At 39.0% G+C, this 16,190-nt stretch overlaps 1 protein-coding gene across 1 annotated transcript; it reads left to right on the plus strand.

The window, feature by feature from the left end:
- Positions 1 to 1,771: 1,771 nt before the first annotated feature.
- On the plus strand, positions 1,772 to 15,209 carry LOC121856258 (methyltransferase-like protein 7A; the record flags this gene model as incomplete). The annotated part of the gene is given in 2 exon segments (XM_042351654.1): positions 1,772 to 1,890; positions 11,063 to 15,209. Coding segments are annotated over 2 exon segments (377 nt in total), but the record flags the coding sequence as incomplete, so codon positions are not given.
- Positions 15,210 to 16,190: the final 981 nt, after the last annotated feature.

The raw sequence follows: 16,190 nt of genomic DNA on the forward strand, positions 1-16,190 counted from the left end.
TACAGAAAGATATCTTCAAGGTACACAATAGTTTCTACGAAATATCTCCAGAAGGAATTGCAAAAGCATGTGCAAGAAGCAAAATTTTAGCTAAAGCACACTTTATTGTAACAAGGTTAGGTACACCTAGGATTTAAAGCGTGAGGATTCGGTTGGCGGTGGCCGAGTGGTGTAACCACCTTTGCATTATATAAATATTCGCCCAAACGAATAACACCACACTATTCGATAAGTTATTCAACAATGACTCGGGAGTTATTCACATTATAGACGCTGAGCTAGTAACTTCACGGGTCGAGCGAGGTCAAGCTTACTAAGCAACACATCCCATCCGATGCCTTCCTCTCTCACGCTCAAAGCAAGAGGAGAGGGCAGACTCTTATCACTAGTTCAGGGGAGAACACCTAACTTAAGTGCTCCCATACAAGTGTACATAAACACTTCCCCTGAAGAGAATTCACAATACATTCTCCCCCAAACTAAATACACCTTTTCACATATCCGTTGAGACATTGTTACATAACTATTTGACAAATTTCATAACCGAATGACAGAACACATATCGAAAGACAATCTAGAATAACTGTTGGTGGTATGTCATTCTCCAATTGTTACATTCACAAACTATATGTAGACTGTCGGTTTATTGTTCACATCTGTCAACTTCATAACTTATGTCAATCACTTCCGTTAGCATGAACGAACAGTTATTTTAGATTGTCATTTGATATGTGTTGCCATTCGGTTATGAAATGTGTCAAATAGTTATGTAACAATGTCTCAACGGATATGTGAAAAGGTGTATTGTGTATATAGACTCTTCAACAATAAAACAAGTCCAGAAGAAGGGCTTACATCAGCCCTGCCACTTTAAGAGTTCCAGAACTGATTTAAAACAATTGTGTGTGGTACAAAAAAACACTACCACACTGGTCGTCCAAATTTTAGAGGGACTCTTTCCATTCAAGCGGCATGGACAGGTGGTCCAGTTCTGCTGGGTAACTGCTCTCGTCGGGGTTGAGGGTAAAGAGGCAACCGACGCATAGGTGATGGCAGCTGCAGACCAGCCCAACGGAGGTCTCTTCCCCATCGTGACATCACACTGTACTCCGAATGACTCCCCCCATTGCTTGTAGCAGAACCAGTGGGCTGGAGTGAGTATCGGCAAAAAACGGGCGATAACCGAGGTGGTACATCTGTGGCGGTACCAGATGCCTGGTACTCTTGACTACGGACACAAGCTGGTCAAGTGTCCCAGTCTGGGGGACCGGCAGTGAAAGCATTACTTTGGGTGCCGTGGGGGTGATGGTTCTTACTCTTTCTGCGGTGCTGGGGGAGGAGACTTAATATTTTTGAAGGTGGCTGGCTTCCTATAATCTTTTACAGATATCTTTATTCTTGTCGTTTCCTATGGGTCGTTTTTCTTTCCATTTTTTTTAATTATGCATCAGATTGATCTTGGTTCTTTTTTACCATTAATTAGCGCCTGCGCCATTTGACCTTAACTGTTGCAGCGCTAAGATCGTACAATATTAATAATCATTCATTAATTTAATCTGCTGCACCTGTAAACGAACATATTACACATAAACAATTTGTTCTGCATTATACATTCTAGATCCCATTATAACCTTTTCATCCCAAACAAGACGATACAATTTTGTAATCTTATAAAACCTGAACACATTTATCCCATATTAAATTCTTCGGTCTTCACACCTCGTTGTCAAGTGTGTTTGAGTGTAACATTATTTGTTTTTTATTCTGCCAGCTGAAAACATGGAACAGATAGCAGACAACAGTATTGACGTGGTGGTGGTGACGCTGATGCTCTGCAGTGTGCCCGACATTGACACGATTCTGAGGGAGATTCTCCGTGTCCTGGCGTCCGTGAGTCACCACTTTGTTTTTATTTCATAAAACCCTATTTAATTTTGGGGGTCTTCATTAGTCATCCCCATGTCTAAAGCAGCAACTGCATGGCCAGGTAATCCTTTTGGTAGTGCGTGTCTGTGTGTCACGCCAAAAAACTTGATTTTAGTTTAACAAATTTATTGACACAGCTTGGAGAACAGTGCCTATTCTGAGTAATTCAGTCAGGTCTTGACACTGAGGGTGGTATCACTTCTCACTGTCACGCAGGACAGAGGTTCATGCACAAAGATGTACATCATATTCATTAACAGTATATATATAGGGCAGATTCATGTGGGTGATGTCACTTCTCACTGCCATGCAGGACAGAGGTTCGTACACAAAGAAATACATCATATTCATTACCAGTCTATACGGGTCAGAGTCGTGTTGGTGATGTCACTGTTCACTACCATGGAAGAGTGCTTCATATACATTGGATGTCATATTCTAATTGAAGATTAATCAATGTGGGCTAGCAAATTTTGGATAAACGACAAGAATGTCCTCAAGCACCCCCGATTCAATGTAGTAATTACAAAGTTCATGATACAATAAGCCAGGTGGTGTGTAGTCTTTGGCAGTGTCACATTCATTAATATAGTGTTCAAGTGTATGCTTTAAATGTTTATCACAAAGTTTACATGCTGAGTGTTCCGGTATGAGTATAGGTAGTAGGCAGCTACCAAACAGGGAGGTACGACTGCCTGGGAAGATATTGGAAGCATAATGTGTTGTCTAATGGTAGACCCTGCTGCCATATGGCATCACGAAAATTGTGACCAAGTCCCAGGTTGCTGAGCTGACTTTCTGCTTCATTTACACGCAATTGCAGGGTCTCCATTGTTTCTTACCATTGACAACACAACATACATTTTTTTATTTATAGTTCTTTATTATTAATATTATTACAGTTACTGTATCATTATTTTACTTTGTTTGTTTTATCATAAATTTTATTTATGAATTATTAGGACTATTTATTATTATTATTATTATGAATTATTAGGACTATTATTATTATTATTATGATTATGATTATGATGATGATGATGAAGTATTATATCAAATTTTATTTATTATGACTATTATTATTACTACATTTTCGCCGCCCCCGCCCCCCAGGCCCCGATGTGGGTGAGTGACCTGTGTCCTGGTAAAAAAAAAAAAAAAAAAAAAACCTTGCCAGGTGTGCCTTCATCCTAGCACAATTCTGGCCGCGACTACATCACATTGTCTGGTTCTGTCCTTATGCTGGCCATACCAATACCTCTCGTCACAAAATTTTTCATATTTTCTAATTCTACAACTGTCAGGCCTCTCTGAATTTCTCAGTTCTTCTAGATCAGACTTCATGATTCTGACTTGTTTCAGTACAGCATTGGACAGGCCAAGGTCAGTCAACATTTCATTTCTTACATGCCTCATTGGCCAGTCTAACGGCACTGTCATGATACCCAATTCCAAAATGGGACGGAATCCACGCAAATTCAATACGTGAGTTCTCATTAGCAGTTATCACATTTCTTTTAATAGCACATACAACTATAGACATAGAACCTGACGGGCTGTTCATTAATTTTAAAGCACTTTGAGGGTTACAGAATATCACCCCACCCCTATTATCTTTAAGGTAGTCAATAGCTAAGTAGATTCCAGTTAGTTCAGTTTGTGTTGTGCTGGCCCAGTTGTTCAGCCTTTGCTTGTATGACACTATTTGTGTTTGTCTGCACAGAACCATCAGTAAAAGCATAGCATTCACTTGATTTAATATTCTCTGTCTCATAATAGTTTCTAATGTGACACATCCCATTACATCTCATCACCCCAGACATTAATGGGTTCGTCTGGTGATTGGAACATTCAGTTTCAAGAGATCTGCAATACTTTTATGAAGCCACGCCCCAAAGAGTCTTTTGTGGAAGGTTAGCGAGACAGTCGGGATTACTTAGATAGAACATCAACTCGGTTTGAGCTGTAGTTTGGGGATCGTTGTTCTTCAAAACTTTGACACAAAATATGGTATTATGTAGAGCAATCCTCTCACATAGGGAGGGCAGTCTGAGCTCTTTCCTAATGTTTACAATTCGGTTGATTTTGGACATCCTAGAATGATGGGCATGGCTTCATTTTGCACTACGTCAAGGGTGTCGAGTTGTTTAGGCAGAATAGTTACAAGATGGAGAGCATGATAGTCAACTACAGAACGAATGAAGTGGAGAGAAAGTACGAGCATAGACGATGTTAATTCCATAGCCCTTGCCAAGATGGGTTCTGAAGGGTTTAATGCACTGCATTAGTTTGGCACGAAGGTTGCCGACAAAGTTTGCATCGTTCACACAAATTCCAAGATATTTATAAGAGCTACATAATTCCAAGGGCATGCTGTTAATGTTAAAGTCAAGAGGCAGAGGATGAGCAGGACGAGGATTGAGGACCCTCGTCTTGTCAACAGATATTATGAGACCACATTCCAGAGTCCTCCGAGCAAATACATTCAGCAAGGCTTGGAGCCTGAGCTTGGTCTGTGTCTTAATGCAGATATCATCAGCATAGCATATTACAGCTTTGTTTAGCTGAACTGGATTGCCAGCAATAAGCTTGTGCATCAGTATATTAAAGAGCATAGGTCTTAACACTCCTCCCTGATGCGTTCCAAGCTCAAATGCTCTCATTCTGGCACTTTTGACTCCTAAACAGAACACTGGCATACCTGTTGGACAGATATCCCCTTATCCATGTAAGAAGGTTACCTTGGATGTCAAAATTAGCTAGCTGGTCAAGTATAATGTCTATTAGCTACACCAAAGGCTGATTTAAGGTCTATGAAGGCTGATTGGGTCTTATCTTTTGAGTGAACAAGATATTCTGTCAGGGCATGAACCCATACAGATTAGGGGCCAGTTTGTCTTTGACTTGAAATATGAGACGGTTGAGAACAACTCATTCAGGGACTTTACACATACAGGATGTGAGTGAAATGGGCCTGAAGTTTGGAGAGTTAGCTTTAGGGACTGGTACTATGTTTCCTTGAGTCCATGTCTTAGGCAGAATACCCCGTGTGAGGCTCATTTGATAGAGGACAAGGAGTGGAGGGTTAAGGACCTCTTTTAACATTCTCGGTGTTATAGGTTGGGCCATCCTCACCAGGGGAGGATGACTCGCCTTTTATTAGTGCTGTTTTTTTGTTCGTGGTGCGTTATAGGAAACTGGTCCGTAAGGTCTGATGAGGAACAGGCCATTTCAATATTGAAACCCCCTATTAATGTGTGTGGTTTTACGATATTGCTGTATGTCAGGAGGCAGGGAAGTGATCTGTGACGCACTAGACCATTGGTCTAATAGCATGTCAGCATATTCTGCAGGGCTGTGATGAAGTTGGACTGGGGTGGGTAACTTGGTAATGGCTAATTTTGTTCAACCCTTCTGCTAGAGTGGTTGTTCTATTAATAATCTGTAAGAATTGTTCCCAATAGGTGTTTCTCACCTGCCCTTTGAGTTCACGAAATGCTCTGTTAGCTTTGAGGAATGTCACGAGGTTATCACTAGTTTTATTTTGCTTATAAGTGTTGGCAAGCTGTTCTACCTTCTCTCCTTCTTTGGTGTGGATGGGGGTCATATGTCCACAGAGGTGGTTTAGTGCTGCCCCCCCTTCCTCCTTGACTTAACCAGGTGGTATAATATGTGGTAATGACATTTACAAGATCACAGCAAAAATTTATCCACTGACCTAGGTGTATATCCAGCATACCATCCGTGGATGTAGGCCTTGAAGTGTAGTTTAAGATTATCTGGAAGTTAATTCTGGGCTTAGGATGGGGTTCGACACTTAACAGCAACAGTGTATTCAGTAATTATTGCATAATGATCACTGACTAGGTGGTTTGAGATGCTACTAGAGGTACCATACTTGCCGAAGAAGCAGTATTCCTCAGGAGGTGGTTCCTCCCTTTTCCAAACAATAATGATCCTACTAAGTTGTGCACCTTAATTATAAAAGTCTTCTTGCTCTGTGGACGTCCGGAAGTGACAGAACGCCACTGGAGGGAATACCCTTGGGGAAGTGGGTGACAAGGTATTCCTAAATTTTTTGGGGTCGGACAGGTTAATCTCGCTTCATGAGATGCAGTGAGCCGAAATTCCATCAATGACGCATTGGATAGCATCCGTTTCCTTTCGGTCTACATGGACGAAACGAGGTGCGCTCCCTGGCATGACAACATTCAGCGTAGCCCTGCAATATTCCCCATTCAGGGCTCTCAACCACTTAATCTTCATCAAATTGGTTGTGTTTTCAGGCAAGGCAAGGCAAGGCAAGGCAAGGCATGGCATGACAAGACGCACGTAGTTAGCCCGGGGAGCGATGGGAGGGATGCACCTATTGGCTCTACTCTGCTTCCTTCCCTGGGTCCTCATTTTGCATTTCTGCTGACGAGTCTTAACCTTCTGAAAGCCAGCTTCAGTGTCGCCATGACGGTCTTCCTCATCTTCTTCGTTTCCTTCGTCAGGAGCATCAGCAGAGCGCCGCCCGGCGTTGACTCCTGCCATGGTTAGATTTAAATGGAATCCAGGCCTTATACACTGGGGCAGAGAGGTGATACTTTATATAGGCCAGCCGTGTCCAGGTAACAGGGACTTGTGTGAATGGGCTGAGTTGTTGGAAGTGTGCCTTGAGTAACACTGATAGGAGTTACACCCAATATTCACCAGCTCACTGATAAATGCCTGTTTCCACCAGCCCAGTATAACCACTGTAGTCACCTGAGACACCATATGAAGTCATTAACACGTGTAGTAAGCGCCAACCATCAACGAAGCGAGGGCTGGGAGTCACATGGCAAGGGCCTGGGAGTAGACTTCGCGGGCACCAGGGCACTGTGGATGCCAGAAGCCGTCACACTGATACTACACTACACCCACAAATACCACTTTACACATGGTCATAGCTCACTGACACTGATGTGAAGTCACTAAGTATAACACTCTGTTTCACAATGCACGAAATACTGTAGAAGTTAGTTTGGTTATCCTTAGTGTGTGGTGTGTGGCACACAGGTGGTGAACGGTGGCTGGGAGGCGCAACCCTCTTATGATGGGAGGTAAGTTGGCCTCTGTATTCCCATACGTAAGAGGCAGGCAGGCAGGCAGCCAGCCAGCCAGCGGGCAGAATGCTGGCCTGGCACCTCAGTGCCTGACCTCTGACCTCAACTTGAGAACCGATAAGGCATATTGCGGTACCGTTCTTGCCTCGCAAGCGAGATGTCACGAGTTCGATTCCCGGGCCGGTGGACGTTGTTTGGACACTCTTCCTAGTCCCCTTCGTTCCTGTTCACGTAGCAGCAAAGTAGGTACCTGTTGTAAGTCGAAAGTTGCGAATTCGTTTTCAGGGAGTTGTTGGGGCTTCCAATAACTTGCTTAGACATAAAAACTATTGACTCTTCAGGCTTCTATGCCCTTAACTCATGAAACATAAAGGCAAGCATGAACTTAGCATGCTTCCCTGTTGGGCGCTGTAAACGCTTCTGCGCTTCACCTTACACAAGGATGTAGGGGAGTGCCCAATAAATAAATAAAAAAAAATAAAATAAAAATAAATAAATAAATAAATAAATAAATAAATTGCATTAACAGGGGGAGCTGGTGGTAGAGCGGTACCGTTCTTGCCTCGCAAGCAAGATGTCACGGGTTCGATTCCCGGGTCGGCGGAAGTTGTTTGGACACTCTTCCTAGTCCCCTTCATCCCTGTTCACCTAGCAGCAAAGTAGGTACCTGCTGTAAGTCGAAAGTTGCGAATTCGTATTCGGACAAGTTATTGGAACTGCCAATAACTTGTTTAGACATAAAAACCATTGACTCTTCAGGCTTCTACGCCCTTAACTCATGCGACATAAGGCAAGCATGAACTTAGCATGCTTCCCTGTTGGGCGCTGTAAACGCTTCTGCGCTTCACCTAACACAAGGATGTAGGGGGTGCCCAATAAATGAAAAAAAAATATTGCACTAACCTTGGTAGGTTTGATCAACAAGTTGTAATTATTATAACACTTACTTGGTACTTCATTTTTATTGCAAAATCTTTACGTTGCTTAAATAACGGTGGCCGGCTCGGAGTCTTAAGCATTGGGAGGAACCCATAAGTTTCCTTCATCTGAGTATCTGGCGTAGATCCCAGTTGGAGAATAAAAAATGAAGGTAAATTTTCTAGCCGAGCTATGTAGAGAATTGGTAATTATTCATCAGTATGGGGAGATACGTATGTCATGTACAAAAGGTTTTTGCAGTGTGGCTGCCTTAGGTTTGTTTACATTCGACAGAAGGAAAGTTGCAATAATAAACATAGTATGGAATCTAAGTAAAACAATATTAAAACGAATATATCAATGTAATGATTTGTTGAATGTTCGTATGACGAGCCCCAGTAAACGCACCAGTGAAGGGGACTATATATATACACATGTGCAAATGCTGATAAGAGTAGAAAATATTAACACTGGACGAGTAGAAGCTATCACTAAAACATGAGATACTTCTTTCCAACAAACAGGACTAGGACAACGAGTTATTAACATAGATGGCTCCCACATGGGGCTAGCTATACATCAGTAGAGACTTGGGTAACAACAGGATACCCCTTTCGTGAGATGGATGGAGAGAGATTTTTTTAGTGTGCTCCGGTCAGAGATTGCGACCAGGGTGAAGTAAGTTTCCGGATAGACATAAAGGTTGCCAGCTTGGCAGTAAAATTCGTTAAAGTTAATCTTTGCATGAAAAATATTAGTCAGAGTTCTAGCTCAAATAGATTTCAAACCTGGAACAAATTGGTAACAAGCTGAAAACTTCAGGAAAGACTCATAACAGTGTAATAAAAAAAAAACATTAAAAGAACCCGAACATCTTCCTCGTGGTAGCTCAGGAATTCGAGATTGCATCCAAAATGGCTGCCATTCTATTTTTTTTAGCCCACCCGGGCACATGTCACTGACCCACATGGGGAAATGTGATGATACAAAAAAAAATCAAAAGTGAGAAACCATTTATGTTGTTTTGTCAATAGTAAGAGAAACAATTGAGACCCTACAATTGTGTAAATGAGGCAGAAAGTCAGATCAGCAACCTGGGACTTGGTCACAATTTTCGTGATTCCATATGGCAGTAGGGTCTACCATTAGACAAAACATTATGCTTCCAAAATCTTCCAAGGTGGTAGTACCTCCCTGTTTGGTAGCCTGCCTACTATCATATACAGTATTTGCAACTAGACATGAAAGAAATATGAACAAAATGCCTAAACATAGTTTTTCAGACATATAATGGAAGCAGCTTATCAATAATAGCTTTGTGTCCGTAAGTCCATCAGGTGTGAAAGATGAGTGGAGACTGCCAGTATACTTTCCAGGAGCCGGTTACTTAATCGCCGAGTCTAGCGTCTCGAGACGCGACTTCCCATGGAGACAACCTATTACATGATCGATGCAGGACAACTCACTGTTCATGGAAAATTACCGTGGGTGATGTAATTTTATAAACCTAATGCATATAACCCACATTTATATAAGTATTACTCTGTTAGTCAGGGGCTAATAGTCATTACACCTAAAGCCTGCAGGAGTAGTAGCTAATGCATAAGATCTAGACAAAAATCTTTGTCTTGGTGGATTGCACCTTCTGATTTCTTAGCTGGGTAGGATTGGCTAGATTATGGCGTGCAAAAGAATCAGTTGTACACATGGTAACTGGCCATGCTTTTTCACGTGCAGATCGTGCTCGCATTCATACCTCAGTAGCTCTCGTTTGTGCCTTAATAGAGACATCTGGCCGCATTAAGAACATTGCTATTTTTAAATCATGTAAGTAATGGTCTAACGGGAATGCTCGTAACTGAAAATATACGTTTATACACTTCATATTTGTATATTTCCACCAAGTTTGATTGCGAATGTGATACTATATATAAAGACTGCCAGCTTGCTTTTGCCATATACTGCAAATAATGGTTTCATCGAATTAACCATGTCTGAAAACCTATGTTTTGACACTTTGTTTACATTTGATACAAAACCCCGAAAGTCATGGTATAATATGGTGGCAATATTAGGTTATAAACGACTTCAGGGAAACTAACAGTTACAATAACCAGGTTCAAGTATATCGAAAAATTCCACCGCCTAATCTGCCAAGAAGGAAAAAATATTTTAACGACAGGCCGAGTGAAAAGTAATAATTGGGCAAAGTAGTAGCGGTGAAGTTTACAATTATATACTTAGGTTAATTACAGTGTGATAAATTAATGTTCTCACGAGCCTGTGATTTACAGTACAGTATACAAATGATAGCCCGTCTTTCTGTTTCTCGTTTATTTTTCTTGGTTGAATTTTCACCAGAAATATCTTTTAAATTCTGGTACGAAAGCGGTCCCCAGGAAAAGGTATATTTAATCTATTTAGATCACAGAAATATTTCGATGGCACCATTACTGGAGGCTAATTATTGGGTGATGGCACCATTACTGGAGGCTAATTATCGGGTGACAACAAAAATGTAGATTCGACTTTTCGTTTATTTTATTTATTGCTTTACAGATATAATCTTTATAATTGCCCTTATATTTCTTGGGTAAATTAATTTTTATTCAATCACTTCAACTTTTTCTTTGTTCTTTATGTGAATAAGGATACTTGTTCTTTTAAGGTAGCTATAAGATAAAGGTGTTGGCAATTGTATAATAGACTGTGAAAAGCGTAAAAGAACTTAAGGTTGAATCATTGTTTGGAATTTTATCAAAGTACTTCCTGGGGAGGGGGGGGGGAACTTATAGCTAGAGCTTGCATCTTCGATGTCTAAGGCTTATGTTCTCCATAATCCTCTCTGAAAGGTGATCTTTTAAGCATTTATTGTCGCACTGCTTTTAACTTAGTCCCATTGCAATAATTTTGCTATATAAATAAATTATTCTTAGATTTTCCTCACTCAGTATTATGTTGGCAGGAAAGCACACGTGACAGAGTAAGCGACCTGAACCTAATATTTACAGAGGTTTTAAATAAAATTAGATAATTTATCAGTTTTTTGGTCACAGATAAAACTTCAGAAATAACAATATAACCATGTCTTTCCATTTATCGAAAATTTTATTAAGTTTTCTTTGCAGGGCGGCAAATACTACTTTATAGAACACATTGCGGAGTTCGACTTACAGAAGCACGGCCTGAGGAGGAAGCTGCAGGACGTGGGCCACTGGCTAGGGTTCTGGTCATTCCTGTTTGACGGCTGCCACATGAATCGCGATATCTTGACCAACATTGAGCGGGCTGGTTTCTCCTCCGTAGACGCCCAGAAGTTCTACAATAAAACTTGGTTCATCTTTAGTTTAACGAGTCCAAGTCTTAAAGGAATTGCCACGAAATAGGAGTATCATCCAGCACGGTTCCCCATTTCTTTATCCTTTTTTTGTATGATAGTGAAGAAAGTTAACTCTATTAATTACTTTGATTTAGATAATTAAATTTCATTGATTCACAGTCTAACATAGAAGCAAAACTTAACTACTATTGTATAGGTGTTAAACTATAGGATTATGACTTGTGTGAAGATAAAAACAACCTTTACGTGCGAGTGATAGTATATTTTTATTTATTTACTTCAAATATATAGAAAAATCGTACACCATCCGTCTGGAGCTTGGAACTAATCGCTCCATGTTCCAGGAACAGGTTTGATGGTAAGTTTTTGAAGTGTGTAACTTTGCACTTGAAATATGTTTTACTATGTATCCTAGAATGCATGTTTTATTATGTATCCAAGAATGTATGTTATACCGCCTTTGGAATCACAGGACTGTAAATTAAACTGTAAAGATCGCACATATACACAACGTCATAATATGATATTCGTCATCATGTTACAAAAATGTTTAAAAATGAAAATTCAACCGTAATTGTTTATATAATAACGGTTTCCTAGTGTACCAAACTATTTAGTTATTACAGTACAGAAATCCATAATAATAATAATAATAATACGTGCACTAGGTAAAAAAAATCTTTATAATTCTTGTGCAAAACAAAATGACGCCACGAGTGAAGGCTTTTGATAAAGGCTCATAAGGTATACTGTTATTCACCAATTATAATGCAACGAAGAAATTTGATATTTGGAATGAAACGATTAAATTGGGCCTACCATAACTGGTAGGAAATGTCTCCCAATCACGCCAACCAACCCTAGCGACACAACAGGATTGTTCAGTTCCAAATTCATCGCACTACTCCTGAAAGATACTTTTTTTTTACGTACACGTGCGAAGAAAAGTACGTGGATCCTCACAAAGTCAAAGTATAACAAGGTGGACGAAATATTACGAAAAGAAGTTTTTCACATAAGTTTGTATATTCACAAAATTTGTGTCTTGCAGAGTGAAGTATTTAAGAAACCACTTTTATTACATTTGCTACATTAATAATTGATATAAGCACCCGCTGTTAAGTCTCCTGGGCATGGAGTCCACTAACTCAGTAGTGAAGACTGTCGGGCGGGACTTTTCCCATGCCTGTAGAGTCTGAGGATTCAACAGTTCACAATCACACTCGTGTTTTGGGGTCGAGGGTTAGACCAACGAGAACAAATATTCTAATGTCCTTCAGAAAGGTCTTGGCTGACGAGAATCAAGATGTTGCCTTTACAGTAGAAGGCGATAGACTGTCCCTCAGGCAGTCACTCGGCTGCTTCCAGCTCCATCTCGCTTAGTAAACTATTTATTCTAAGTTGTAAACAGTTTCTTCACTTAACATGTGGCCGGCGTGCACAATTGCGAGTGGCGATAACATGCACTATTAAAATAGGACAAATATAATACTAAATTACCGTCGTGAACTCCAATACAAATTTATATTAAATGAATTTAAAGCGTTCACAGGACAATTATTTTGTCTGAGTATCCACAAATGTTTGATTCGAAATTTACTAAATTCGATCCTATACCATATATGGATTTCCCATTGGGCGTACTATACCACCCAATGGAGTATTATAGAAAAATTTCAATTCTTTTTCCACATCCTTGATATTACTGTTATTGGTGGTGGTGGCTTTCATAAAAGTAAAATGGTGTACTCCCAAATTAATGCGATCATTAGACATTCGTCTTGATATTGTGGGTCTGTTAGAGAGGATATCCTTACATGGGAGAGGACATTTCTTTTTTCTATGGGGTCTACGTACATTGGTGGGTTGTATTAAATTTTCACCATTCTTTAATTAATGGATCAATTAACTTTATCTATTATTTTATGAATATCTTCATAATTTCCACCTCCCGAAAAAAAGACGACACTTTACTTCCAATAGATGAACGTTTAATTCTTTAAGACAACTATCCACAATAATATATCTTTTCATCTTGTTTACAGATCCCATTTGTGGACTTCTAAGTTTAAGAGCAGGCTGAAAATTAGTTGGTTCTCTATGGACCTATTAGTGAATTGAGATAATATAAGTGTACATATATACTTTATTTTTCAGCTGGTATTTTCAGTCACCATAGAATTTAGGTGTTGGGGTTCATCGGGTAAAACACTATACGAATTATTGTCGGAGGTAACGTCTGCCAGAACGGCCTCTATCATGCTCATTACTTCTTCTCGTTTATTATTTAATTCCATAGTACTAAAATAAATTGAGGGACGTGGAATTACTTCAACATTGTCATACTACACCGACGTATTTCTCGTTTGAGATGATGTAAGTTTGATTGCGGCTGCTGTCGATGATGACGAATACGTTGTTTGTGGTGACGGTGGGCGGTATAAAAGTTGAGAAAAGGATTGTTGTTGTCTTTTAGGAATTGAAATTGGGGAGGAATTATCATCCAGAAAACGTTTGTTTGTGTTTCAGCGGTTGTTGATATTGATGAGGATAACGAGCCTCTATTTCACCGACCGAGTTAGTATTTGATTGTTCGGTTATTTGTTTATTCTTAGTTTGTCTGTTCATCATAATGATACCGTAGTCTGTATATATTTTTGTTGAAAAACACAACCGGAATATAATAATTAAGACCCCTTATAATTGTATTTATAGTAAAACAAAATATAAAAAAAATCCCTGTGCCTTGGAAAAAAAAAGGATACAATAACAAACACACTACCTATATTTTATTGCTTACACTGTATGGGTTTTTACTCTTGGTTAAAAACTAACACGACGAAACGGTGACAACGTGTCCCAGGTGTTTATCTACCTTATCGGTAAATTTTTATATTAATGGAAACTTCTACGGCATCGACCCAGTTAACAATCAACAAATCTGACTTTACTGAGGCTGCCTTCAATTCACAAAACAGCCACCCCTCTTCTAGAGGACCCTGTGATATTTACACTGAACCTCATGCGAGAGAAGATACCATATATACAGTAGAATAAGAGTCATCACAGGTTCTTTCGAAAATGGAACGTCTCATAACGAAAAATCATTATAACAATATTCTTTATAATCAGGAAAGGGATATTTCTTTTCTTTATCTTTATAATAGGATTAATAATATTAACTATACTAATAATATTTATAAACGTTTACCCATATTTCCATTTTATTTCTTAGGCAATAATGTCTAAAAACGACAGTTGTTTTTTTAATTTATTTTAGATATGAGAGTTAAACACACATATAATTATGTCCAATGCAATTTACACCATTAATTATTTTGTGAAAACATAATTTCAGTAGAAAAATTATTGAAGATAAAACAAAACATGGTTGATCATCGATGTTATATATTTAACTTAAGTTGATTTTCTGACCACAGGAAAAAATAACTGGGTCTTTTTTTTTCTAAATAAATGGGACGATCAAATACGATATGTTTGGAATATCTAGCGATTGTTTCCCCCGCTTTCAATTATAAATAACAATCTTCACGTTCTTCATTGGAATATATTATATATTGGTAGGGCCTATGAATAGAAAATAATACGTTTATTGGAAAGATGGATGATGCAGAACTGTGGTATTGTCACATTTTAGACAATTTCCCCATAAACGCTTCATGGGAAGCCTCATTAAAAAAATATACCATTATTTTTTATATTATACGAAAAAAAATATAAAATGTCATAATTATTGTTTTATTATTATTGTCGGTGATATCTTCAAAAAGATCATACCATATTTTACAAAAAAGGTTTATGTGGGAGCGCTGAAAATAAATTTGTATTCCATTTAGCTGCATCAGAGTGTTTTCTTTCTTCGGTTTTTTATATTTTCTTATGTGTATAATGTTGTAACAATATATTATTTTGTAGTGGATTATCAAGATATCGTTTCAATAGATTGTTTGTTTTAATATCCATTTCGTTGAAACTACAGTATTATTTTTTATCACTGAAGCAGCGGCATTTAATATAAAAGGGTACGTGTGTAGTCAAGGAAAGTATACTTTTTAACGTGTTATAATCATGTCCGGAGCTACGAATGAGAATAACATCTATAGCAATGTGAAAAACCTATGTGAATCTGAATTCGGGAATTATGTAATGGGACCTCTCACACACAGTAATGGACAGCTCTCAGTCTGTTTTAAAGAAAAATTACGAAATTGGTTTCAAAATGAGTTGACGGAAATATTGAAGAAATTATTAATGAATTGAGTGATGAATTATTCGCTTACACCTTTCAAGACTACTATAACAATGATTATATATCAACAAATGACACGATGATCTTGCATCGATACTACAATACGATGACTTGGAAGGAGGTAATATCAGACTACTTGGAATACGCACAAGAACCACTATTATCACCGATAACAGAAACTCCATCAATACCACAATCAACATAAACAAATTTATGATTTAATCTATACCCTACCCCCATCACAATAGCTGGTATGGTTTAGAAAAAATATCGCCTCGTTCATTTCAGATACGAAGATATGGGATAATGTAAGGAATATCAGATATGGATTATAGCGTTATTAACTGGCCTGTTTAATCTTATAATAAAATCGTTATCAAAATACGTATTTATTTACGAACGTTGTCATTATTGGTATATTAGCGGAATCGCCGCCTTGTGGGCGGCTCTTTCGCTAGGTTAAAGATTTCTTGGAGCGTTATAGGAGTTCCAATCTTGAGAGTGAGGTGATGAGGAGGCATTCCAGCGGGCTCAAAAGCCCCGTCCACATGATCGAGCAGTGCCCGGCGGGCTTTGCCCGTTTACAGGTCAAAGCCTGTGTGTTGTACACACTGGGGTGGTTGGCGGCAGTCATAGTCGGGCGCCT

The sequence above is a fragment of the Homarus americanus genome, unplaced genomic scaffold, assembly GCF_018991925.1.
Source record: "Homarus americanus isolate GMGI-L3 unplaced genomic scaffold, GMGI_Hamer_2.0 scaffold48016, whole genome shotgun sequence".
NCBI lineage: Eukaryota > Metazoa > Arthropoda > Malacostraca > Decapoda > Nephropidae > Homarus > Homarus americanus.